Source organism: Triticum urartu, chromosome 1A (genome assembly GCF_056163025.1).
Source record: "Triticum urartu cultivar PI428250 chromosome 1A, HENAU_Tu73, whole genome shotgun sequence".
Classification (NCBI taxonomy): Eukaryota; Viridiplantae; Streptophyta; class Magnoliopsida; order Poales; family Poaceae; genus Triticum; species Triticum urartu.
In genome coordinates, this window is record NC_141873.1 from 430,305,488 (window position 1) to 430,333,168 (window position 27,681).

General features: G+C 47.1%; 1 protein-coding gene across 1 annotated transcript; it reads right to left on the reverse strand.

Annotated features, from left to right (window-relative positions):
- Positions 1-23,030: 23,030 nt before the first annotated feature.
- LOC147991558 (uncharacterized) lies at positions 23,031-26,149 on the reverse strand. Its single transcript, XM_087524013.1, has 3 exons — positions 23,870-26,149; positions 23,641-23,759; positions 23,031-23,550 (listed from the first exon to the last, which is right to left on the reverse strand). The coding sequence occupies exons 1-3, from the start codon at positions 25,725-25,727 to the stop codon at positions 23,053-23,055; spliced, it is 2,475 nt and encodes an 824-aa protein (XP_087380139.1). The 5' UTR covers positions 25,728-26,149; the 3' UTR covers positions 23,031-23,052.
- Positions 26,150-27,681: the final 1,532 nt, after the last annotated feature.

Genomic DNA, 27,681 nt, shown 5'->3' on the forward strand with positions numbered 1-27,681 from the left:
ACGAGTCCTTGTTGAGTTTTGTGTGGATGAAGCTTTCGAGATTTAGGAGACAGTGATATGAGAGGAATTAAGGAGACACAAAAGCTCAAGCTTGGGGATTCCCAAGGCACCCCAAGATATTATTCCAACAAGTCTCAAGCATCTAAGCTTGGGGATGCCCCGGTAGGCATCCCACCTTTCTCCTTCAACAATTATCGGTTATGTCGTGGAATTGACACGGCAGATGTCCTTTTGCAAGGACTTAGTCATGGATCCATCGCAACTAGGAAGCTTAAAGGGGTTAATCGGGACAAGGACACGCGAGGTTTATACTAGTTCACCCCCTTACGGTGAAGGAAGGCCTACGCCTAGTTGGGTTGGTATTGCTTGAGGTTTCGATGACCAGGGAGCGAGATACGCTATGCCTGGCTCTCGATGAGTTGTTTCTTGCCCTAAGCCGCTGGCGGGTCGTCCCCTTATATACACGGGTTGACGCCCTGCGGCCTACAGAGTCCCGGCCGGCTGATAAACAGTGTCCAGCTCGGCGACTAGTTACTTCTACCTTACAGTACAAGTTATACCATCATGGCGGTTTATCTTTACGGGCTTCAGAGTCGCCAGTGGGCCTTTAGGCCCTTTAGTGAACCGCCATCTTCATGCCTTGGTCTTGGGCTTCTAATGATCCTCTCTTTGCGTAACCCGGCCCCTCCTGGCCGGCTTACACAAATAGTTATATCCCCAACATTAGGCCCCAGATTGATTTGAACCGGTTCATGTCAATCTTTGAAAACCTTTTGAACTGGCCTTTAGTCTTCTCTCTTGTGTGAAAATTGTAACCCGCCGTGACGTCATCATCTGGATCCGGGTTAAATCATCATGACGTCATCTTCAATAAAACTTATATTTTAATTCGTCATATCTTCAACAGATCTCTGCCTTTACTGACCCTCCCAAAAATCGAGGCGTCGGGGCCGCTGGATAATGATGTCTTGGTCTCCTCGTTTCTCGCGCCGTCTCAGTCGGCCCTCGATCCTTATAAATAAACGCGACCTAGGTCTTTTTCATTTCCTCCGGTCGTCTTCTTCCTCGCACCTCCTTCTCTGTCGCTCAAGCTCCGCCGCCGCCGCCGTCGAACCCCTCGTCTTCACCGACTCAGGCCGCTGCATCACCCTAATTCTGACCAGAAAACGACGGCGACCCTCCGCAGCTCTTCCGCATCTGTAAGTTCCTCCTTTCCCCTTTCTCAGATCTGCACTGAAGCCATCTTGAGTTCGTCGGCGTTCATTGCCGCCTAACGCAACCCTCCATTAATTCTCACCTCCAATGCCTTGCTCAGATCATAAAAACCACATAGAACTGCTACGGAGGACGCTTTGTGCTTATTCTGTATGAAAACAGATCTCATTTCCTTGTTTTGGAAGCCCTCCTTAAGTACATGAACTTCCCTGTACTGTTTTTAGGTTTAGAAATTTTTCCTTTCCAGAGCATCGTTTGATCCAAAATAATAATTGCAATTTGTGAAACCTGTTTGCTCCATACTTAGCCAAAAACTGCATCTATTGATTCTGTTTCAGCCATAGTAGTTCGTGTAACTGGCTTAAGATAATACCGGCTGTTAGCACCGCTTGCTTCTGGCGACTTTAAGAAAATCTTAATCATCTTTAATACCTGCAGCTGTTAAACATTATCGCATAGTTACCTGTATGTCATTAGGCCCCTTCTTAAATCGCCATTCTGAGTAACTCAATAATGCTTTCCTCCGGGTTATAGTTTAACCGGAAAAATTCTTTATCTTGTTGTAGGCTTCGATTTACACAATGGCACTCAAAGCTCCCAAGCCTCCGGTGACCTGTAATTGGGTCCCATCTATTGTCACGGAAAGTAAATTGTCCGGATTTGTGAAGTCTAGTTATCTGCCCAAGAAGGAGGTCATGTCTTATCATGCTCCTGAACCGTCCGAGGAGAAACCTCATCCCAAAGAAGGGGAGGTAGTAATCTTTACAGATCACATGATCCGGGGCTTCGCTCCACCCGGTTCAAAATTCTTTAGAGACGTTTTGCACTTGTTTGACTTAAGACCTCAAGACATCGGCCCAATTCCGTGTCAAATATCTGCAACTTCCAAGTTTTTTGTGAGGTCTACCTTGGAGAAGAGCCCAGCCTACTTTGATTCAGGGAATTGTTCTATCTGAACCAGCAGAATGAGCGTGCCAACGGGCCCAGTCTGGAACTTGGTGGCATATCGATTCAAAGATGGAGAGACTGCCTGTTCCCTTATGCTGAATTGCCGAGTCATCCAAAGGACTGGAACCAGACATGGTTCTACTGCCAGGATTCTTCTCCGGCTGGTGAGAACCCGCTGCCCGGCTTCCATGCATTGCACCTTGAATCTACTCACCCGCTGCCGGATAAATTGACTGCCATTGAACGTCTGCCACTCACCCCCAAGATCAAGAAGATTAAAGCTCTTTTGGGGAACGGCTTGGATGGCATTGACCTGGTCCGAGTCTGGGTTGCTTGGAGAATAATTCCATTAAGCCGCCGCCCCGGCATAATGTGTAATTACTCAGGCGAGAAAGATGACCCTCAACGTCATAGCCCTGACGACTTACCAGATGATGTAGTGGAGGCTACCACTCAGTCTTTGTTAAAGGAGGGTACAGTGACCAGCAATGCCTTCGGGTTATTGCCTTTCTACAAACAAAACCCGGCCCCTGCAGTAAGTCCCAGTTATTACCTTTTACTATGCTTATACCTTGCTTTTACTTATAACCTTTCTCAACTTCTCTTCAGGCAAAAGACAGCTTCTGGAAGGTTCATTATGACCATGAGGCGGCCAAACTGGCCAGGGCTCCTAAGAAAGCCGATAGAAAAGCCGCCAAGCCTACCACCTCTAGGAAATGAAAAACAAGCGCCTCGGAGATGCTTCAACTTGATGACTCCGATGACAATGAAGAAGAGGTAACTTTTAGACTTCCATGACCATTTTATCATCATTTCACTGACATGATTCCTCTTTCAGGAAGACACGGGAAACAGCCAACCCGTCGAAGAAGAGGTAACTATAATCTCCTCCGACTCCGAGCCTCTACCGCGTTAGAAAATTCGAAGAGTAACCCAGAAAGTAAGATTTTCACATCCTTTGGCTTACCAAGACCCTGACTTTCTTTTGAAGCAACAGCAATTTGAAAGCCGGAGGCAGACCCGAACCAGCAAGGACGCAGAGCTCTCCTCCGGCTTGCCTGACGTAACCCGGAAGTGTCGGACTGAGGTTATCTCCGACTTATCCCCTTTTTTACCTTTGGCGGGTCTAATCCGTCAACCTCTCAATTCATCTGACTCCAATTATCAGGATACATCTCCTTCATCCAGCGAGTCTATGCAATCAAACATGCCGGCTTTTAAGACTGCCCCTGGGTAATATCAATTTATTTACCTTACATTTTTCCTTCCTCATGTTCCTTTACTCATTCTTCCGCTTTGTCCATAGTGTGCAAGTGAAGCCCAGGAAGAAAACGAAGAAAGATAAGCCGGCCCAAGATCCTGTGGTGACTGAATTGGAACTGGGCACAGCTGCTCCCGGCTCTCCCACACATCAACCGCCATCTGAACCAGCTCAGGATACTTCAGTACCAACGTCTGATTCGCCTGCTGAAGATATTCTTGATGGTTCTGTCAACCCGGAAGCACCTAGCCTGGTTAAAACGGCCGACCCAGAAGTGGAATTTCTCAAGGCTCAATTCGTTGAACCGGCCAGGCCCACTGTCCTTGCCAAGTGTTCAGCTAAAGAGGAGTTGCTAGAACGCCGTAAGGCCAAGATGGATATCACCGACTATACTCATTTGAGTATTGGAGAGATCGTCTCAAGCTACATCAACCAGGTGCAAAGCAACCGTGACTTGGAGATTGACATGGTGAAGCAAATACAGCAAAAATCTGAGGTATAACTTACGCTTCCTTACTTTCAATCATACTTACCGTACCAGCCCCCAAGTCTATTGCTTATGAATAAATATGCTGTAGACATAGAAACATTGTTAGAGCTGCTTGCCCGACTTAAAGAAGAAATATTTAAATCGGCTGTAACACAATACCTTCGACTTGCGATACACATTAGCCCCCAAGTGCCAAGCATCTTTGCTTGCAAAATGCTTGGGACTTTAATATCCAGGACAGGCTTAATAATTTAGAAAGCTTCAGTACACATTAGCCCCCAAGTGTCAAGTATGTTTGCTTGCAAAGTGCTTGGGACTTAAAATTATTTATCATGATTCTAACTGTAACCTAGGATAACGCAGGCCACCATAAGTCAATTTGAATCGGAGATTGCTGACCTTAAGAGCCGCCTATCAGCCCAGGAACTTGAAATTCAAAATGCCAACTCCAAGTTTGAATTCAGCGTCTCTGAACAAGAGAAGTTGAAGAAGAACTTTGAAGCGGATAAGAAAATCTAGGCTGACAAAAAAGCCTTACTGGTGACCCGGGCCGAGACAGTAGAAACATCACTTGCAGAAGTAAACACCGAACTGTCCGGCTTAAAGGATTATATATCTCAAATGGTCTCAGCAATCTTTGGTAAGTATCCATATATGAAAACTTAAATACTGCAAAACCTTTTGTTGATAAATACCTTAATTCTTATCTCTGGTTTACCTTATGCTTTTTAACAATATAGGCCCCAGGAGTACCAACCTTAAGCAAAATATGCTGATCAAGCTGAAGGCAGTGTATATACTGGTGGAACAACTTTACACTGGGTCACAACGTGCTCTGGCCGTTGTGGCTTTATCTAATGGCGTTCCTTATCTCCTTCAAGACATGCTGAAACGACTTGCCGTACTCCCTCAGCGGGTTCAAGAGCTAAGGCGGGCATCCACGAGAGCCGGGGCTATAGCAGCGTTGAGCCGGGCTAAAGCATGGATTCCAGAACTAGACCCGACCGACATCACTCTTGGAAACCCGAGTCTAAAGGAGGATGGAACCTTATTTGATGAGGCAGACATTACCGCCTGTGTGAAAGACATACGCCCGGTGGCTACTCTTATTGGGAATGACACTGATCTGACCAAATATCAGCCAGGTCACGATAGGGAGAACCGGAGGATTCCAACACCTCATTACCATGAAGTCAGCCTGGTTCCTCCAACTCATAAGCACACTTTTGCCCCTGACGTCAATCCAACTGGCTTAATCGATGATGAAGCTGAGTTTGAGGCCTTGAGTGGCATTGACTGGGCCTCATCATCCTTCCAGGACAAAGCAGCCAGCGGAGAGGCGGAGAAGGATAACCCGGAAGCTTCAGGTCAACCCCAAGAGTAAATTGCCAGGTGCCACCTGCTTATGTCGTTGTAGAAAAACAATGCCGCATCATTCAGACTCGGGGAGTCTTGTAATAGAGTAGAAAATACTTTGAGTTTTGTTATGCCTTCGCGCATGCTTATGGCCCTTAATACTTGCATAAGCCGCCGTCACTATGCACTTCGTAGTTTATATGAATCTGTTATGTCCTTGCAGAAATGTCTTGCATTGCCCTACACATAAGACAAACAGAAAACCCCTTGGCGACTTATCGCTTTGAGGGTCACATAAGCTTCTGATAACCCGGAATATACACCGAATAATTACAGGAAAACCAACTTATGATTAAACTTAGTAGACGTAATCATAATGATATACCTGTGATGCTTATGGTTACTTTTCCGGCTTACATAAGCCAACCCCTGGGGGTAAGTTTAACTCTTGAAAATTGGCACATAAAAGTTCACCTGGTACTTAACAATCTGATGTAACCAATGTTAAGTCGGAGGATTGCAATGTACTCCATTATGTTTTCAAGAGGGTCGCAAGATATCCAATATTGATACTTGTAAAATATGATGAACAAAATTCAAGGGTTTCTGATTCGAATACGATCAGTGAACCATTCCAAAGGGGTTGAGCTAAGATTCGGATACGATCTGTTAGCCCCCAGTGGCTGTGGCGATGCCGATCAAGTGGGTATCGACAGCTATGTTCTCTTTGGTTCTCACGGGTCTCCTCCTCCGACTTACGTGAGTCTTTGTGCTCTCGAACATCAATAAGGTAGTATGACCCGTTGTTCAGATTCTTGCTGACCACAAAGGGTCCTTCCCAAGGAGGGGATAGCTTGTGCATGTCAGATTGATCCTGGATGAGTCAGAGCACTAAGTCGCTTTCCTAAAAGGTTTTGGACCTAACCCGGCGGCTGTGGTAGCGGCACAGGTCTTGCTGGTAAATCGCCGAGCGGGCTATTGCCAAGTCTCGCTCTTCATCCAACGGGTCGAGTGCGTCTTGTCGAGCTTTTTCGTTGTCTGCTTCAACATAAGCCGCCACACGGGGTGAGTCATGACGGATGTCACTTGGCAGGACTGCCTCTGCTCCATACACCATAAAGAAAGGCGTGTAACCTGTAGATCTGTTAGGTGTAGTATTGATGCTCCAAAGTACAGAAGGTAACTCCTCCACCCAACAACCCGGCGTCCGCTGCAAGGGGACCAAGAGCCGGGGCTTGATACCCCTCCAGATCTCTTGATTAGCTCGTTCTGCTTGACCATTGGATTGAGGATGAGCCACAGCCGAAACGTCAAGCCGGATATGCTCTCGTTGACAGAACTCTTTTTCATAAACTGGACCGCCGTGGCTGCATCACACTTACTGACTGGCTCTGCCTCCACCCAATTTGTGAACTTGTCAACCGCCACCAAGAGGTGCGTCTTTTTATCTTTAGACCTTTTGAAAGGCCCGACCATATCAAGCCCCCAGACTGCAAACGGCCAAGTAATTGGAATCATCCTCAATTCTTGAGCCGGCACATGGGCTCGCCTTGAGAACTTCTGACATTCGTCACATTTACTGACCAGATCTTCTACATCAGCATGAGCCGTCAGCCAATAAAACCCATGACGGAATGCTTTGGCCACAAGAGATTTTGAGCCGGCGTGATGACCACAATCGCCTTCATGAATCTCACGAAGGATCTCCTGACCCTCTGTAGGTGACACACAACGTTGAAACGCTCCAGTGACGCTGCAGTGATGTAACTCGCCATTGACAATTGTCATGGACTTGGACTGCCGGACGATTTGTCTTGCCAAGGTCTCATCTTCAGGCAACTCTCCCCGGGTCATGTAAGCCAAATAAGGCACTGTCCAATCTAGGATAACATGGAGAGCCACCACCAGTTGTGCCTCCGGGTCTGGTATTGCCAGATCTTCCTCTGTAGGTAACTTAACAGAAGGATTATGCAAAACATCAAGAAAGGTGTTAGGCGGCACCAGCTTATGCTGAGATCCCAGCCGGCTTAAGGTATCAGCCGCCTCATTCTTCCTTCGATCAATGTGTTCCACCACATAACCCTTGAAGTGTCCAGCCACAGCATCAACTTCACGACGGTAAGCCACCATAAGGGGATCTTTAGAGTCCCACTTGCCTGACACCTGTTGAGCCACAAGGTCTGAGTCTCCTAAGCATCTTACCCGGCTCAAGTTCATCTCTTTGGCCATCCGGAGACCATGGAGTAGGGCCTCGTACTCAGCTGCATTGTTAGTACAAGGAAACATAAGCCGGAGCACATAACAAAATTTGTCACCTCGAGGGGAAGTTAACACGACTCCAGCCCCCGAGCCTTCCAACTGTTTGGACCCATCAAAGTGAATAGTCCAATATGTGTTATCGGGTTTCTCCTCAGGTGCCTGTAGCTCTGTCTAGTCATTGATGAAATCCACCAAAGCCTGAGACTTAATGGCAGTGCGTGGTACATACTTCAGACCATGAGGCCCAAGCTCGATGGCCCACTTGGCGACTCGTCTTGTAGCCTCTCTGTTCTGAATAATGTCTCCCAAGGGGGCAGAACTTACCACAGTGATAGGGTGACCTTGGAAGTATTGCTTCAGCTTCCGGCTTGCGATGAACACCCCGTAAACAAGTTTCTGCCAATGAGGATATCTTTGTTTTGACTTGATGAGTACCTCACTGACATAATAAACTAGCCGTTGAACCGGATGTTCCTTGCTAGCCTCCTTGCGCTCTGCCACAATTGCCACACTGACGGCTCGTGAATTAGCAGCCACATATAACAGCAAAGGCTCTTTATCAATGGGAGCTGCAAGAACCGGCGGCTCAGATAACTGCCTCTTCAAATCCTCAAAAGCAGCATTAGCAGCATTACTCCAGACAAAGGTGTCTGCCTTCATCAGTTGGTATAGCGGTAGGGCCTTCTCACCTAACCGGCTTATGAACCGGCTTAAAGCAGCAACACGACCCGCCAGTCGTTGAACATCATTGATACATGCCGGTTTAGCCAAAGAAGTGATTGGCTTAATCTTCTCCGGATTAGCCTCGATGCCCCTGTTTGAGACCAAGAATCCCAAAAGCTTGCCTGCCGACACACCAAATACACACTTCTCCGGGTTAAGCATCATTTTGTAAACCCGGAGATTGTCAAAGGTTTCTCTGAGATCAGGTATCAAGGTTTCCGTCTCTCTAGATTTCACCACTATGTCATCCACATAAGCATGAACATTGCGCTCGATCTGATTGTGGAGACAATTCTGTACACAGCGTTGATAAGTCGCCTGGGCACTCTTGAGCCAAAAATTCATAGACACATAGCAGAAGGCTCCAAACAGAGTGATGAAAGCCGTCTTCTCTTGGTCCTTAACTGCCATCTTGATCTGATGATAACCAGAGTACGCATCCAAAAAGCTCAAACGCGCACAACCCGCCGTAGCATCAATGATTTGATCAATACCGGGGAGAGCGAAAGGATCAGCCGGACAAGCCTTATTTAAGTCCGTGTAATCCACACACATCCGCCAGGTGCCATTTTTCTTGAGCACGAGCACCAGGTTAGCCAACCACTCCGGGTGAAAAACTTCGACAATGAACCCAGCCGCCAAGAGCCGGGCGACCTCCTCTCCTATATCTTTTTGTCGTTCCTCATTGAATCGCCGCAGAAACTGCCTGACCGGCTTATACTTCGGATCAATATTAAGAGTGTGCTCAGCGAGTCCTCTCGGTACACCCGGCATGTCAGAAGGCTTCCATGCAAAGATGTACCGGTTCTCACAGATGAACTCGATGAGCGCGCTTTCCTATTTAGGATCCAAGTTGGCACTGATGCTGAATTGCTTAGACGAATCGCCTGGAGTAAAATCAACAAGCTTAGTCTCTGCAGCCGATTTAAACTTCATGGCCGGGTCATGTTCCGTAGTCGGCTTCTTGAGGGAGGTCATATCCGCCGGGTCAACGTTATCTTGATAAAATTTGAGCTCCTCTACTGCACACACAGACTCAGTATAAGCCGCATCGCCTTCTTCGCACTCCAGGGCCACCTTTCGGCTTCCATGCATAGTGATGGTGCCCTTGTAACCCGACATCTTGAGCTGTAAATAAACATAACACGGCCGCGCCATGAACTTGGCATAAGACGGCCGCCCGAACAAAGCGTGATATGGACTCTTGATTTTGACCACCTCAAAAGTTAACCTTTCAGCCCTAGAATCATGCTCATCTCCAAAAGCCACCTCTAGCTCAATCTTACCCACAGGATACGCCGACTTACCAGGCACCACTCCATGGAAGACGGTGTTGGAAGTCTTTAAATTCTTGTCAGTTAAGCCCATGCGCCGAATGGTCTTGTAATAGAGGATGTTGATGCTGCTACCTCCATCCATGAGCACCTTAGTAAATTTATAACCACCAACCTGCGGTGCCACCACCAAGGCCAGTTGACCCGGATTATCAACCCGGGGAGGGTGATCCTCCCTGCTCCAGACAATGGGCTGTTCTGACCATCTCAAGTAATGAGGGACTGCCGGCTCAACAGAATTCACAGCCCTTTTATGGACTTTCTGATCACGTTTGCACAAACTAGTAGTGAACACGTGATACTGCCCACTATTTAGTTGCTTTGGATGGCTCTGGTAACCCGATTGCTGCTGCTGCTGTCCTCCTTGACCGGACTGCTGTTGGTTATGACCGCCCTGGTTTCCCTGAAAACCGGAACCTGAACCGCCGACCGAGCCATGAAAGCCGCCGGCTCCTGAGCCGCCACCCGGGCCTTGATTACCATCAAACATATTAGAATTCTTGAAAGCTTTCATGATTGTGCAATCCTTCGATAAATGAGTCGCTGGCCGTTCCCGGGTGCCGTGTTTCGGGCAGGGCTCATTGAGTAGTTGCTCAAGGGATGTACCGGACCCACCGAACCGAGGGGGTGGCTTTCCTTTGCGCTTTTGATTGTTACCCTGTGCATTGGCCACAAATTCCGGGTTACCGTCCACCTTATGCTTATTGCCTCCTTGATTCGCCGGGTTATGCTGCTGACCCTTTCCATTGCCGTTCTTCTTTCCCTTCCCTGTCTTTTCCTCATCAGACGCGGGATCCTTGGTACTATCAGAATCGGCATACTTGACTAAAGCCGCCATCAGCGTCCCCATATCATTGCAATCACGCTTAAGGCGCCCCAGTTTCTATCTCAGAGGCTCAAAGCGGCAATTCTTCTCCAGCATGAGAACTGTTGAGCCGGCATCCATCTTGTCAGACGAATGTATTATATCTTTGACCCGGCGCACCCAATGAGTCGTAGATTCACCTTCCTCTTGCTTACAATTTGTCAAGTCCACAATTGACATAGACTGCTTGCAAGTGTCCTTAAAATTCTGGATGAAACGGGCCTTTAGCTCTGCCCATGAACTAATGGAATTGGGTGGCAAACCCTTTAACCAAGAACGGGCCGTTCCGTCCAACATCATGGTGAAATATTTAGCCATCGCTTCATCACTAACCTCCAATAGCTCCATGGCCATCTCGTAACTTTCAACCCATGCCCCAGGCTGTAAATCGGCCGTATAATTCGGCACCTTTCGAGGTCCCTTGAAATCCTTGGGCAGACGTACATTACGTAGAGCCGGTGCCAGACAAGGAACACCTCCGGTTCTAGTAGCAACACCCGCCTCAACAGAAGTCATCGAGTAAGCCGGTGAGTCCTGCTGGGCTGCTAGCTGAGCTGCTAGCTGAGCCGCCCGCTCATCCTCCTGACGCATCCAATCCTGAACCGGGTTATACCCGCCGGGCTGGTTCCGGCGCTGAGCGCTACTTGACAAGGCCTATGACTCCATGTGTCTATTGTAACTCGGGCTCCGGTTTTGACGAGGCGGAGCTAACCAGGGCGGAGGAGTTGAATGAATCATGTCCCGACTGTAGGAGTAGGTCCCTTGCTGAGCCAGAGCTGTTTGGACAAGTTCCCCGATCCTCCGGGTTTCCACCGCTGTCGGATCATCACCATCTACCGGGAGAGCCACCAAACGTGCTGATGCTGTGATTAAGTTCTCCATGGGGTTGGAGAAGTGACCCGGTGTTATTGGTACGTAACGGGGCGGTGCCATATTCCCGTGAAGAGGCACAGTCACCTGAGGCTGGACCGGGCCTCCCGCTCCGGATGTCATAAACTGATTTGCACCTAGCGGGTTACTTGGGCCGGCTCCGGGTGTAGCAAAGAGATTCCGAGGATCATAAATCTGAGGTAAACGGGACTGAGTTTTCTGATGTCTCCTCCTCATTACCTCATTAGATGCGTTCAGGTTCAACGTGAGCTGAAAGGCCTCTGCCTGAAGTTACTGCGCCCGTGCGTCCAAAGCCGCCCGCTCTGTGGCTAATCTGGTATCTTCAGCTGCTAAGGTTTCCTTGGCCCGGGCGATCTCCTCACGAACCTATGCCACCTCTGCCTCATGCTCAGATTGGTTCGCAGGGATGACTGTAGCAGTTAACAGGGCCGTAAGTTTATCCATGAGATCCATCAGCACCTGAGCCGGTGAGCGCACAGGCCTGCTGCCCCGGCTGCTCCTAACCCGGACGTTATCGCCGCTGAGGCCGTAGAATTTTGGCCGGGTTGAGTGCTAGCCATAAGGACTCCTGCCCAATTTGGCGACTCTGAGGGGTCCGGAATAGTGCTGCCATCAGAACAGCCCCCAAGCACACCATCTTGAGCTTGATACAGCGAATCTGTTGAGCCGGCGAATGAATCACCGTCAGAGAGGACGGCCGACTCACCATCATCTTCAGATCCTTCAGAAAGTTCACCTCTGTGGATGCAACCCACAAAGGCACGCTTCACGACGGGTTGAGCTCGGGCAGGTCTCGCACGCTGAGCCGTCTTGACGAGGTCGGTGCAGTTGTCCGGCTCAGGGCCCGGCTCACCAATCTGGCCGGTGAAGACGTGAATTCCGCCAAAGGGGACCCGGTACCCGTACTCAATTGAGCCGGCATTGGGGCCCCAACCATCGTCGTCGATGTAGATCTTGCCGCAACGACTCTTGGTCATCCGGCCAACTGCGTATCCCTTGAGCCCTTCGAAGCTGCCCTTCAAGAACTCAAATCCACCGTGTGCTGGCCCCACGGTGGGCGCCAACTGTCGTGGAATTGTCACGGCAGATGTCCTTTTGCAAGGACTTAGTCATGGAGCCATCGTAACTAGGAAGCTTAAAAGGGTTAACCGGGACAAGGACATGCGAGGTTTATACTAGTTCAGCCCCTTACAGTGAAGGAAGGCCTACGTCTAGTTGGGTTTGTATTGCTTGAGGTTTCGATGACCAGGGAGCGAGATACGCTATGCCTGGCTCTCGATGAGTTGTTTCTTTCCCTAAGCCGCTGCCGGGTCGTCCCCTTATATACACGGGTTGACGCCCTGCGGCCTACAGAGTCCCGGCCGGCTCATAAACAGTGTCCGGCTCGGCGACTAGTTACTTCTACCTTACAGTACAAGTTATACCATCATGGCGGTTTATCTTTACGGGCTTCAAAGTCGCCAGTGGGCCTTTAGGCCCTTTAGTGAACCGCCATCTTCATGCCTTGGTCTTGGGCTTCTGATGAGCCTCTCTTTGCGTAACCCGGCCCCTCCTGGCCGGCTTACACAAATAGTTATATCCCCAACAGGTTAGTATCGGTTGAACCTAAGTTTTTGCTTCTTCACATGTTGTGTGCTATCCTTGAAATGTCGTTTTCTTTAGCTTTGCTTGTTGTTTGAATAAAATACCAAGATCTGAAATTATTAAATGGGAGAGTCTTCACATAGTTGCATAATTATCCGACTACTCATTGATCTTCACTTATATCTTTCGGAGTAGTTTGTCATTTGCTCTATTGCTTCACTTATATCTTTTAGAGCACGATGGTAGTTTCATTTTGAAGAAATAGATGAACTCCCATGCTTCACTTAGATTATTTTGAGTGTCTTAAATAGCATGGTAAATTGCCTTAATAATATGCTTGGTATTCAAGATTTGTGAATCTCTCTTTTGAGTACATTCAATACTAAGAAAAGTTTGATGCTTGATAATTGTTTTGAGATATGAAGATGGTGATATTAGATTCATGCTAGTTGAGTAGTTGTGAATTTGAGAAATACTTGTGTTAAAGTTTGTGATTCCCGTAGCATGCACGTATGGTCAACCGTTATGTGATGAAGTCGGAGCATGATTTATTTATTGATTGTCTTCCTTATGAGTGGCGGTTGGGGATGAGCGATGGTCTTTTCCTACCAATCTATCCCCCTAGGAGAATGCACGTAATACTTTGCTTTGATAACTTCTAGATTTTGCAATAAGTATATGAGTTCTTTATGACTAATGTTGATTCCATGGATTATACGCACTTTCATCCTTTCACCATTGCTAGCCTCTCTAATACCGTGCACCTTTCGCTGGTATCATACACCCACCATATACCTTCCTCAAAACAGCCACCATACCTACTTATCATGGCATTTCCATAGCCATTCCGAGATATATTGCCATGCAACTTTCCACCGTTCCGTTTATTGTGACACGCTCCATCATTGTCATATTTCTAGCATGATCATGTAGTTGACATTGTATTTGTGGCAAAGCCACCATTCATAATTCTTTCATACATGTCACTCTTGATTCATTGCATATCCCGATACACCGCCGGAGGCATTCATATAGAGTCATATTTTGTTCTAAGTATTGAGTTGTAATTGTTGAGTTGTAAGAAAAATAAAAGTGTGATGATCATCATTATTAGAGCATTCTCCCAGTGAGGAAAGGATGATGGAGACTATGATTCCCCCATAAGTCGGGATGAGACTCCGGACGAAAAATAATAAAAAAAGAAAGAAAGAAAGGAAAAGAGGCCATAAAAAAAGAGAAAAGGCCCAAAGAAAAATAGGAAAAAAATGAAAAAATGAGAGAAAAGAGAGAAGGGACAATGTTACTATCCTTTTACCACACTTGTGCTTCAAAGTAGCACCATGATCTTCATGATAGAGAGTCTCTCGTTTTGTCACTTTCATATGATGGGCTTCCTCAAATTGCCCTAGGTCTTCGTGAGCAAGCGAGTTGGATGCACACCCACTTAGTTTCATTTGTTGAGCTTTCATATACTTATAGCTCAAAGTGCATCCGTTGCATGGCAATCCCTACTCACTCACATTGATATCTATTGATGGGCATCTCCATAGCCCGTTGATACGCCTAGTTGATGTGAGACTATCTTCTCCTTTTTTGTCTTCTCCACAACCATCATTCTATTCCACATATAGTGCTATGTCCATGGCTCACGCTCATGTATTGCGTGAAGATTGAAAAAGTTTGAGAATGTCTGAAGTATGAAACAATTGCTTGGCTTGTCATCGGGGTTCTGCATGATTTAAATACTTTGTGTGGTGAAGATAGAGCATAGCCATACTATATGATTTTGTAGGGATAACTTCCTTTGGCCATGTTATTTTGAGAAGACATAATTGCTTTATTAGTATGCTTGAAGTATTGTTATTTTTATGTCAATATGAACTTTTGTCTTGAATCTTACGGATCTGAATATTCATACCACAACTGAGAAGATTTACATTGAAATTATGCCAAGTAGCACTCTGCATCATTTACCTACTCGAGGACGAGCGGGAATTAAGCTTGGGGATGCTTGATACGTCTCCAACGTATCTATAATTTTTGGTTGCTCCATGCTATATTATCTACTGTTTTGGGCAATATTGGGCTTTATTATCCACTTTTATATTACTTTTGGGACTAACCTATTAACCGGAGGCCCAGCCCAGATGTGCTGTTTTATGCCTATTTCAGTGTTTCGAAGAAAAGGAATATCACACGGAGTCGAGACGGAACGAAATCAACTGGAGAAGTTATTTTTGGAAGGAAAGCCACCGGATAGACTTGGACCCTACGTTAGAAGATGAAGGAGGTGCTCACGAGGGTAGGGGCGCGCCCACCCCCCGGGGGCACCCCCCTGCCTCATGCCCCCCTTCGGTCCACCGACGTACTTCTTTCACCCATATATACCGACGTACCCTAAAACTTCCAGAACAGAACCTAGATCGGGAGTTCCGCCGCCGCAAGCCTCTGTAGCCACCAAAAACCTAACCGGGACCCTGTTCGGGCACCCTGCCGGAGGGGGGATCCCTCACCGGTGGCCTTCTTCATCATCCCGGCGCTCTCCATGACGAAGAGGGAGTAGTTCACCCTCGGGGTTGAGGGTACGTACTAGTAGCTATGTGTTTGATCTCTCTCTCGTGTTCTTGATTTGGCACGATCTTGATGTATCGCGAGCTTTGCTATTATAGTTGGATCTTATGTTTCTTCTCCCCCTCTTCTCTCTTGTAATGGATTGAGTTTTCCCTTTGAGGTTATCTTACCGGATTGAGTCTTTAAAGATTTGAGATCACTTGATGTATGTCTTGTCGTGCGTATCTGTTGTGACAATGGGATATCACGTGCCACTTGATGTATGTTTTGGTGATCAACTTGCTGGTTCCGCCCATGAACTAATGCATAGGGGTTGGCACACGTTTTCGTCGTGATTCTCTGGTAGAAACTTTGGGGCACTCTTTGAGGTTCTATGTGTTGGTTGAATAGATGAATCTGAGATTGTGTGATGCATATCGTATAATCATACCCACGGATACTTGAGGTGACATTGGAGTATCTAGGTGACATGAGAGTTTTGGTTGATTTGTATCTTAATGTGTTATTCTAATATGAACTAGCAAAGTGGCCCGCTCTTCGCGCGGGCTAGTATTTAATTAGTTAGATTGAAATAAATTCATATTTACCAGTTCTTTGGGCTGGTCGTGAAGTGTTGATTTTAAGGATGTAAGAGTTACTTGGATAAATATGTTAGGTAGCATTCCACAAAATTCTGTTTTTATCATTACCTACTCGAGGATGAGCAGGAATTAAGCTTGGGGATGCCTGATACGTCTCCAACGTATCTATAATTTTTTATTGTTCCATGCTATTATATTATCAACCTTGGATGTTTTATATGCATTTATATGCTATTTTATATGATTTTTGGGACTAACCTATTTACCTAGAGCCTAGTGCCAGTTTCTGTTTTTTCGTTATTTTTGAGTATCGTAGAAAAGGAAAACCAAACGGAGTCCAATTGACCTGAAACTTGCCGGAGCTTATTTTTGGACCAGAAGAAGGCCAAGAAGTAAAAGAACTGGGCCAGAAGAGTCTCGGGCTGCCCACGAGGATGGGGGCGCGCCCACCGCCCTGGGCGCGCCCCCTGCCTCGTGGACAGCCCGGAGACCCCCCTGCCTTGTTCCTGACTCCAACACCTCTTATATAACCCAAAACTTCCAGAAAGAAACCTACATCGAGAGTTCCACCGCCAGAAGCCTCCATAGCCACCGAAAACCATTCTAGACCCATTCCGGCACCTTGCCGGAGGGGGGAATCCCTCTCCGGTGGCCATCTCTATCATCCCGACGCTCTCCATATGATGAGGAGGGAGTAGTTCACCCTCGGGGCTAAGGGTATGTACCAGTAGCTATGTGTTTGATCTCTCTCTCTCTCTTGTGTTCTTGAGGTGGTACGATCTTGATGTATCGCGAGCTTTGCTATTATAGTTGGATTGAGTTTTCCCTTTGAAGTGATCTTATCAGATTGAGTCCTTAAGGATTTGAGAACACGTGATGTATGTCTTGCATGTGCTTATCTGTGGTGACATTGGGATATTCACGTGATCCAGTTGATGTTTATTTTGGTGATCAACTTGCGGGTTCCGCTCGTGAACTTATGCATATGGGTTGGCACATGTTTTCGTATTGACTCTCCGGTAGAAACTTTGGGGCACTCTTTGAAGTAATTTGTGTTGGTTGAATAGATGAATCTGAGATTGTTTGATGCATATCGTATAATCATACCCATGGATACTTGAGGTGACATTGGAGTATCTAGGTGACATTAGGGTTTTGGTTGATTTGTGTCTTAAGGTGTTATTCTAGTACAAACTCTAGGGCTGTTTGTGACACTTATAGGAATAGCCCAACGGATTGATTGGAAAGAATAACTTTGAGGTGGTTTTGTACCCTACCATAATCTCTTCGTTTGTTCTCCGCTATTAGTGACTTTGGAGTGACTCTTTGTTTCATGTTGAGGGATAGTTATGTGATCCAAGTATGTTATCATTGTTGAGAGAACATGCACTAGTGAAAGTATGAACCCTAGGCCTTGTTTCCTATCATTGCAATACCGTTTACGCTCATTTTTATCGCTTTCCACCTTGCTGTTTTTATATTTTCAGTTTACAAAAACATATATCTACCATCCATATTGCACTTGTATCACCATCTCTTCGCCGAACTAGTGCACCTATACAATTTACCATTGTATTGGGTGTGTTGGGGACACAAGAGACTCTTTGCTATTTGGTTGCAGGGTTGCTTGAGAGAGACCATCTTCAACCTACGCCTCCTACGGATTGATAAACCTTAGGTCATCCACTTGAGGGAAATTTGCTACTATCCTACAAACCTCTGCACTTGGAGGCCCAACAACGTCTACAAGAAGAAGGTTGCGTAGTAGACATCAATGAGGTCTAACTTGGAAGCTATGGATCCCAAGCCAGCGTGCAGAACGTGTCCTTCAGAAATGACAATAGGGGCTCGATGGTGATGTAGGATGGCAAATTGTTGACAGTGAGCCAGTGGAGATCAGCGGCGGGACCATGGATGAGATTTAACGGCGGTTGAACCCAAGGGGTTGGGGGTGGGCCACTTAACCTATGACATAGCCCACCTCAGGCCATCGTTGTCGATCACCTCGATGTCGTAGCCGGCGGCCGAGACATGCCCGCATACGGTAGCCCACTGCTTGACTGCCTGCCGCTAGTAATGGTCGTCAGCTTCCTTAGCGACGTTGCTTGAAGAGACCGTGATACACCTCTTTTGGGCCAGTCGCTCCTCGAGCTTCATGGGAAGCGTAGCCGGGCATAGGCTATGATGCTCTGGAGTGGGGGATGGGGATCTATGGGAAAGGGGGCATTTGGTGGGCGTCATCTAAGAAATTCAGGGCGACCTGGGTATGGAGATCGGTGGGTAAGCTGCACGGGCAAACCGGCAGATGTTGACAAGGGAGGCCTTGCGGCGGCGGCGGGGACCTTGCTAGGGTTTCTAGCAAGGGAGTGTGTGTGTGTGTGTGTGGAGGGGTGGGGTGTTTGAGGATATGACGCGGGTACTGAAAATTTTACTACGTGGGACTTAAACGCAGGAGTGAAATGCCGGGGCTATTGAAAATTTTGATGATGGTGCATCGCACACGGTCCAGAGATGACAACCGTATGTTATGAAAAAGAAAAACCCTCGAGCCGGGCAGATATTTTCGAGGGATGCAGGTGGGATTGGAAATAAGAAAAATCACACACGGTCAGGAGATAACAACCGTGTGTTATGAAACAGAAAAACCCTCGAGGTGGCTAGATATTTTCTAGGGATGCAGGCGGCATTGGGAACAAGAAACATCCCACACAGTCAAAACAGAATAACTGTGTGTTATCAAACAGAAAAAAGCTGCAGACGGGTAGATATTTTTGAGAGGGGAAGCCTCGTGGAGCCCAATGTACTGTGTGTATGTCTGCGTGATAGGGGCACACAGTTAGTTTGAGGGAACCGTGTCTGTTGCGTCATCCGACATTGTAACGCCCCAAGACCGGCACTCCAGACGCCTTCCATGTTTTTCGTTATCGTCTTGTGTATTTATTTGTTGGTTGCATCTCATCTCATTGCATCATGTGTATTGCATCATGTCATCTTGTACCCCTTTTTAAAACTCAACTAAATAAACCGTATGGATCTTTGGTCCATATAAATTGAGGGATATTCACAATGGTGATTTCTCTTTAGAACATATACCCCCAATATTATTAGGGAGCTATAGTAAATATTCCATTAATTTGGAATTGACCAAGACACACTTGCATTTGAACCTCCAAATAAATCCCTTGGCTCTTTTCTTTTTCTGAAATATGGAAAAGAAACCCTTTTTGTTTCTTTTGGCCAGCCAAGCAGGCCTCCTGGCCTTTGCCTTCAATCCGAAGTGGCCCAAGGTCAAGCTGGGCCTCCAAGCGACCGAAGGCCAGTCCAGCCTCCCTTCCTCGCTAACCCTAGCGCCAGGGGAGAGCCTCCTGCTCGATCCCCATATCCCTCTCGAGCGCCGTCACGCAGGGAGAGGGCAGCGCTAACCCCTTTCCCGATCCACTTCTCTCCCTCGATCCCCTCGCTTCCTCCTCCAAACCCCGGCGCTGCTCCTCCTCTGCCTCGCGTCGCCCTCCGCCGTCCAGCGCCGCCCCCGTCCGGATCCATCGGGCCCTGCCATGGCTGCGCCTCCCTGCTGCCGAGGCCCCCCCGCCAAGTCCCGCCCGCGTCGTCCTATCGACCGCCGGGACGAACGGTGGTAGCTCCTCGTCGCCTCATCCACGTTGATGGAAGCCGTGCCTTGGACCTCTACACCCTCGCCGGAGCGAGCTCGTCCCCGCCACGCCATGCCCCTCTCCATCGACCCCGCGCGCCGTTGCAGAAACTTCGTCGCCGTCAGCTGGTGCAGCAGCGCCACCACAGTACCACCCCGACCTCCGCGACCAGCGCCTCCACTACCTCCCCGTCGCTGCGCCTGCCTCCTCATCGTCGCCTTGCTGCTGCCGGACCCGAGTTCGCCTTCCACCTCGATGGCGCCCAAGGCCCCATGTTGCCATGGCCTCTGCTGATGTTGTGCTGTTGCTCCACACACGCCCCCGCTTGCTGCTTCGACTCCCTGCTTGAGCTCCAGTTTTCATCATGGACGTGGGGTAGCTGCTGAACCTCGCCATGGTTCTGTCCAACGCCGCAAGTCCGACGCCAGGAGCACCTCAAGTTCGACTACATGTAATAGCAAGTACCACTACGGCCGGAGACCTCGAACCCGTCAAGTATCCTTTGGATGCGCCAAGTTCCATGATGCCACATAAGTTTCTTCTTGAACATGTATGACTAGGCAGATTCGCCAAGTACCACGACATCCTGAGCCCCGGATACGCCAAGTTCCTCTACGACCGTGTACAACTACCGTCGTCGTGTACCCCTACTTCCACCATCATCGCGAGAATAATTACTTCCCATGATGACCCGTCAACGTCTAATTCCACTACGATCCGCGAGTACCACTACTTCCCTCGACGAACTCGACCCATTTCAAAAATGCACGCTTCAAAGGTATAACTGCTGAGTCGACCTTCCGAGAATGAATGTTTGCGATGCATGAGATGCACCGTACGTTTGCATCGTTTCCGTTTTGTCACTGTTTTCATGCCACCGACATGTGGGAACCCGGTAATCGGGATCACCCCACCATATCTATCATGTTCCGCACATCCACACACTTGCTCTTTTCCACCGGTATCTCCATGAGCTACTGGAACCGATATTTTGCCATGGCACCATTCTCGTTGTCGTTGCCGTAGCACCCCTTTCGTTCCGCCATGGTGACTAAATGCTTCCTAACATGCCCATGTCAACATTTTCATGATTTGCATAAAACTTGAATATGTCATCGGCATCATGATAACAACATTTAAATGTTTAAAATTGTTGTTTCCACTAAATTGCTAAATTGCATATGAGGATTTTCCAGAATTGTTGTTTGTTGTTCCGGCCTCACTTAAAATGCCTAAATGTGTAGTTTTATTATGCTTCACCCCTTGCCATGTTTAATAACATTTAATATTGTTGAGTAGATTAAACGGGAGAGAACTAAATACTTGATGTGGTGTTTCGTCAATATGCAACTCGTTGCATATTGAGCTTCACTTAATTTGTAGTATTGGTTGTGCACTTTGCCATGCCATGCTTCATTAAATCGGACATGCATCATACTTGATTGTGCATCATGCCATGTTTATGTGATGGTTGTTTACTATGTTGTTTGCTTCTTTCCGGTTTGCTTCTCTCGTTAGCTTCGGTTTCATTCCGGAGTTGTGAGGATTCGTTCGACTACGTCTGTTTGTCTTCTTCATGGACTCGTTCTTCTTCCTTGCGGGGTTTCAGGCAAGATGACCGTCACCTTGGATCTCACTACTATTATTGTTATGCTAGTTGCTTCGTTCTATCGCTATGCCGCGTTACCTACCACTTGTTTATCAAGCCTCCCAAATTTCCATGAACCTCTAACATTTGTCACCCTTCCTAGCAAACCGTTGCTTCGCTATGTTACCGCATTTGCTCAGCCTTCTTATAGTGTTGCTAGTTACAGGTGAAGATGAAGATTGCTCCATGTCAGATTATGTTTTTGTTGGGATATCACAATATCTCTTATATTATTAATGCATCTATATACTTGGTAAAGGGTGGAAGGCTCGGCCTTATGCCTGGTGTTTTGTTCCACTCTTGCCGCCCCTAGTTTCCGTCATATCGGTATTGTGTTCCCGGATTTTCCATCCCTAGCGTGGTTGGGTGTTATGGGAACCCCTTGACATTTCACTTTCAGTAAAACTCCTCCAGCAAGGCCCAACCTTGGTTATACATTTGCCTAACAACCTATAACCCTTCCCTTGGGTCGGCCCACCCGAGGGTCATCTTTATTTTAACCCCCCCGGGCCAATGCTTCTCTAAGTGTTGGTCCGAACTAGGCAGCCTGCGGGGCCACCTCGGGGCAACTTGAGGGCTGGTTTTACTCATAGCTTGACCTATCCGGTGTGTCCTGAGAACGAGATACGTGCGACTCCTATCGGGATTGTCGACACATCGGGCAGCTTTGCTGGTCTTGTTTTACCATTGGCGAAATGTCTTGTAAACCGGGATTCCGAGTCTGATCGGGTCTTCCCGGGAGAAGGAATATTCTTCGTTGATCGTGAGAGTTTGTGATGGGATAACTTGGGACACCCCTGCAGGGTTTAAACTTTCAAGAGCCGTGCCCGCGGTTATGTGGCAGATGGGAATTTGTTAATATACGGTTGTAGAAGACTTGAAGTAAACTTAATTAAAATGCGCCAACCGCGTGCGTAACCGTGATTGTCTCTTTTCGGGGTTGTTCGAGAGGAGAACACGGTTTGGGTTATGTTTGACGTAAGTAGGAGTTCAGAATCACTTCTTGATCATTACTAGTTGACAACCGCTTGTTAAGCTCCTCTTCTCGCTCTTGTATTCATATGTTTAGCCACCATACTTGCTTAGCCGTTGTTGCAACCCCACCACTTTACCCCTTCCTTACCCGTTAAGCTTTGCTAGTCTTGACACCCATGGTAATGGGATTGCTGAGCAATTTTTTCATGGCGTAACGCATTTTATGGCGACTGACCCCCTTCATAACATTATAACGCTTATGGCGTATGGCGTGGCGACATCATAGACACAACCTTATGGCGAATGATAGCAAATTAAATCACAACTTCATACTCTTGTTGTAATATGTTGTACCAAATGAGTTGCCCGAGTGAGTTGTACATGACTACATGCATACCTGGTGGTTGCCCAAGTTGTACAGATTGCATTCCCACTTGCTCTTCTCTCTTCTTTTCTCCAAAACAGTCTGCATCAAACACTGAAAAGTAAGTCCATATTCCAGAACATTCTAAAACTAAGAATTAAATATGACGATTGAGAAGACAGGAGAAACAAAGCTGTCAAAACAAACCCAATAACATTACATAGCTCAACAACAATAGGAGTCCATAACCATAATCTTAAAGTCTAATGTCATAACTTAGGTTCAGACAACAAATTTAACAAAAGACCGACTCTCTCATCCCTCAACTCCCAAATCCTTAATAGTCATCGTCGAAGTCATAATCATCATTGGCAGCCATGTTCTCGCCATCACCATTTGCAGCATTGGTCGCATCTTCTTCATCCTCACTTGATAAATCATGGTCATCAATACTGAACTCCTCCTCCACTTCCTCCACATCTTCAACTTGCTCCTCTCCCACACTTGATGAAGACCCTCTACCTTGTTGGGTTTGGGTATGAGCAGCCCTAGGAAAGTGATGACCTTGAAGCGCTTGGGATGCACCAATAACTACATCAATACTGTCCCATGTCAGATCGTGCACAAGATCGCGAGAACCTTGAGGTAGTTCCACCGTAGGGTCAACCCATTCATTGTTCCAATCAAAATCTTCAATGATCAGAGGGTCATAGTTTGTTTTACCCACATTCTCACGCCTCTTTTGGAACCTGCTTGCCATTTGTTGATTGTATGAAACAAATGCACAATCATTCAACTTTTTGTGTTGTAGCCTATTCCTTTTCTTCGTATGGATCTACAAATAGCAATCAAACAATCAACAATAAAATACCTTGCTGAAACTGAAAACAAATCAGCACATATAGGCAAGAAGAAGGCAGCTCACCCCCTCAAAGACACTCCAATTGCGCTCACACCCGGAAGATGATGCACAAAGACTAACAATGCGCTTTGCAAACCTTTGTAGATCAATTGTTCGGCCACCATATGACTTCCACCAATCAACTAAATGGCAAAAACATGCATAGATTAAGCTATTGTAATTTAATTGCTGATAAATGTATTTGCTAGAATTAAATTGCAGAAATTTAGTTGCTGAAACTTAGAACACTTACGAGGGTTCCTTGTCCCAATATTTTGCATCGCCATGACATTGCTAAAGGGGCCCCTTTGGTTCTCATAAAGAATAGCTTGCTGATCAATCTTGTTTTGAATCTCTTCATCTTCAATCATTTTTCCAGGCACATGATTAAAACAGCCCCTTAGCTCCCCAACTAACTCATCATCTCCTCTCTTCATAATGGGATAAAACTTCCCTTGGTTAAGAAAGAGGGCAGCCCCATACAATGGATGGTCCATTTGATTCACCCAACGCTTCTCAACAATGGTCAATATCTTTTTTAGCAAACTTTGCTTGTTGTTAGTACAAAAACCTTCCTTGATCTTCTCTTTTGCAAAAGCCATAAGTGCAGAAACCTCCGGCATGGCAGGCTTTACATCCCCATCAACCACCCTTAGTACCGTGAGAAGTGGTGCTGAAGCTCTAAGGCAATCTAGTACTGTATTCCAAAACTCCGTGGAAAGCACCGTATCATGCACATCCATCCCAGCCTTTGAGGTAGCCAACTTATTTGATTTCACCAACCAATCTGTACTAACAAATAGAGTTCTCAAGGCAGCCTTGTGTTTATGCAAGCTCTTCAAAGTAAGGAAAGCCGTGGCAAAGCGAGTGGCTCCGGCTCTCACAAGATCCACCTTTGCAACATCCCTCATTGTAGCAAGAATCTTCCCATGCCTGTAAATAAATGTGGTGACACGCCTAGCACGTGCAATGCAAGATTTAAAGGACTTCAACTTTCCTATATCTTCCAGCATAAGATCCAAGCAATGAGCTGCACAAGGACTCCAATAAAGGGTTCGATGCCTCTCCATTAGGATACCACCTGCCCTCTTATAGTTGGCACCATTATCAGTCACATCTTGAATCACATTTTCTTTTCCTATTTCCTCAATCTTCTGCTCTAGCAAATCAGCTATCAAGTCTGCACTATGTGTGACTCTTGATGCATCAATGGATTCAATGAAGTAAGTCCCTTCCGGACTGTTGACAAGGAAGTTTATCAAGTGACGCCCTCTCCTATCCGTCCATCCATCTGACATGAGTGTGCAACCATATTGCTTCCAAGCTTCCTCGTGCTTCTTCCTCAAAGCACGTGTGTCCACAACAAGAGCATCAAGCAATGGCCCACCCAATTCATGTGCAGTAGGAGGCTTATAGCCAGACCCATATTGACAAGATGCCTCAATTGCAATCTCAAACTGCCTTGAGCTTGCAGCATTGAATGGTATTTTTGCCTCAGCGAACCACAAAGCCCACTCTTTACCCACAGCATCACTATCTGCTTTGGTCTTTGTGCTAGACTCCATGGTGTTTTGCGAACAACCAGAGCTCCTTTCATCTACAACATCAACTGGCTTCTTTCGGAGCATGGAAACAATGGTCTTTTGGTTGTTGTCGGTCTCCTTTCCATTGCCTCGGGCTGCAACAGCAAGGTGGACAGCAGTTTTACTCCTTTTATTGGCTGTCCCAGAACTTGGTTTTGGGCAGGTTGTTGCTGTAGCTGAAGCAGCTACCTCCACCACCTCTTGCTCTCCACCATCATCATTGAACATTGGCCTCTTCGCCCTTCTCCCTTTTTGCAAAGCTTGCTCCAACTCAATCCTGATTGGGGTTGTTGTCTTGAGACATATCAAAGTATCACCATAAGCGCCCGCAAGATGCTCTTTCAACCTTCTTATACCTCCAGTCAACTTCCTTTTACAAAGATTACATGTGACAGCGTCTCGGCCAGGAGGGTAAGTCCAATATCCATACTTCCAACCTGGATCATTTGACTTGAGTGGCTTCCGTGTAGGATCAAGCATCGGATCCATCTCAGCCTCACCGGCATCACCATCAGGTGCATCAGCCATTGTGTCGGCCTGCACTTGAAAACAAGCAACAAGTCACCAAAAGCAAGGATTACTTTATAACAAGGACATGGATGGAGCATTAGAAGATACTAAAGTAATTAGCATGTACCAATTCAACATAGAGCAGTGTGCTTAGCATATTATAATCATTGCACATGGGCATGGCAATTACAAATTCAGCATTGAGCAAAGAGCAGCATGGAATCAGTGAATAAATTAATCAAAGCATCAGCCACTAGAAATTTATAATAGCATCAGCAATTTAGCACCAGTAGCAGTCTACTCTTTACAGTCTACACTCAAAACTGAACACTACATATAGCAGCAGCGCAACAGGCAGTACATGTACATCACATATTCAGAAATTAGCACAGAGAGGACAGATACAGGAGAAACAGAGCACTAGCATGGGGAGGAAGAGCAAGGAGAAGGAGAGGGGGAGGGGGGAGCCGGGGATATACCTTGATGGTCACCTGATGCCCGTAGGAGATGAGTAGATGTGCTGGATTGGAGCAAAGGTGCTTCCCTGCAGCTGGATCTGGAGGGGAAAGGGGCTGGCGGAAGGAGGGGGGCAAGGGGTGGCGAGAGGAGGGAAGAGGGGGATGGCGGGAGGTGGGGAAAGGGGCCGCAGGGGTGGAGGGGAGGTGGTGCGGAGGCCGGAGGCGGAGCTGGCTACCGTTGGCCGTTCGCCGGAGAGGACGAGGTCGAGGACTCCATGTACGATCTCAATCTGACATGGCCTCTCTCTCCCTCTCTCTCTCTTTCCCTCTCCCTCTCTCTACCTCTGGAGCCTGGAGAGCTCTCTCCTTCCCGCCGCTTCCTAATGCTTCCCGCGCGCGCGCCAATTTCTCCCGCCGCTGGCTGCTATTCCCGCGCGCACGAGCTCACCGAGTCGAAGGCGTCCGATTTCTGGTATGGCGATGAAAACGCGTCATGTGGACGACCTACGGACGCCACGGGCCTATGGCGGACGCCACAGGCCGAACGTATCGCGGGCCTAGACGGCCTAGGCTACGACTGCGCCATACCGCTATATCGTAGATATAGCAATGATATATGGACGCCATGAAAACATTGTTGCTGAGTCCTCATGGCTCACAGATTACTACACCAACAGTTGCAGGTACAGGTTATGCGATGATTATGACGCGAGAGCGATGTTTACTTGTGTTGTTTTTCTTCTTCTACTTCTTCTTCGATCAAGGGATAGGTTCCAGGTCGGCAGCCTGGGCTAGCAGGGTGGATATGTTTGAGTTTATGTTCATGTTTCATCCGTTGTCGGATGTTGTTCTCATGTATGTTGATGTATTCTTGGGTGTTTGTGCCTTACGTAAGTATTCCCACCTATTATGTAATGTTGATGTAATGATATCCACCTTGCAAAAGTGTCTTCAAGATGCGCTTCTATCCTTGCTGGGACCTTTGAGTTCCTTTAGGATAGGGTCGCATCTTGGGCGTGACAAGTTGGTATCAGAGCCTCGACCTACCATAGGAGCCCCCCTTGTTTGATCGTGTAGTTTGGCCGTTGTTGAGTCTAGAAGAAAAATGTTTTGAGTCTTAGGATTATATATATCGGAGAGTAGGATTCTTTTTACTCCTCAGTCCCTTCGTCGCTTTGGTGAGGCCTCCTGACGTAGATGTTTTGTCTTTCCTCACCTTATTTTTACTAAAAAATAAGGATCACGCTGGTATCTTGGCATCGTTTCAATATTCTTGTGACGAGAACATTGTTCTTGGTGCCTCCTGACATTTAGGGGTTGTGGCAGCGTCCCGGGGAGTTGAGCTCCGAGGTGTTGTCGTCACAATTTTATCGTTGCAGTTATGGAATACCATAATTTTTTTCGCCGACATCGAAAATCTCTTTTATGCAGTTGTTGGTGAGATTACCTCGACGCCATCCAGTACTAGGGCGGGAGTTCGGGAGTATTTCTATAGCTCGTATAATGGATGCTTT

What these genes read in the sequence shown, in the direction of transcription:
- LOC147991558 (XM_087524013.1), bottom strand. Translation starts at nt 25,727, where the DNA reads ATGGCTGATGCACCTGATGGTGATGCCGGTGAGGCTGAGATGGATCCG. An exon ending in TATTGGGACAAGGAACCCTC is followed by an intron (nt 23,760 to 23,869) that starts GTAAGTGTTCTA and finishes TTTGCCATTTAG; the next exon opens with TTGATTGGTGGAAGTCATAT. An exon ending in ATTGGAGTGTCTTTGAGGGG is followed by an intron (nt 23,551 to 23,640) that starts GTGAGCTGCCTT and finishes TGCTATTTGTAG; the next exon opens with ATCCATACGAAGAAAAGGAA.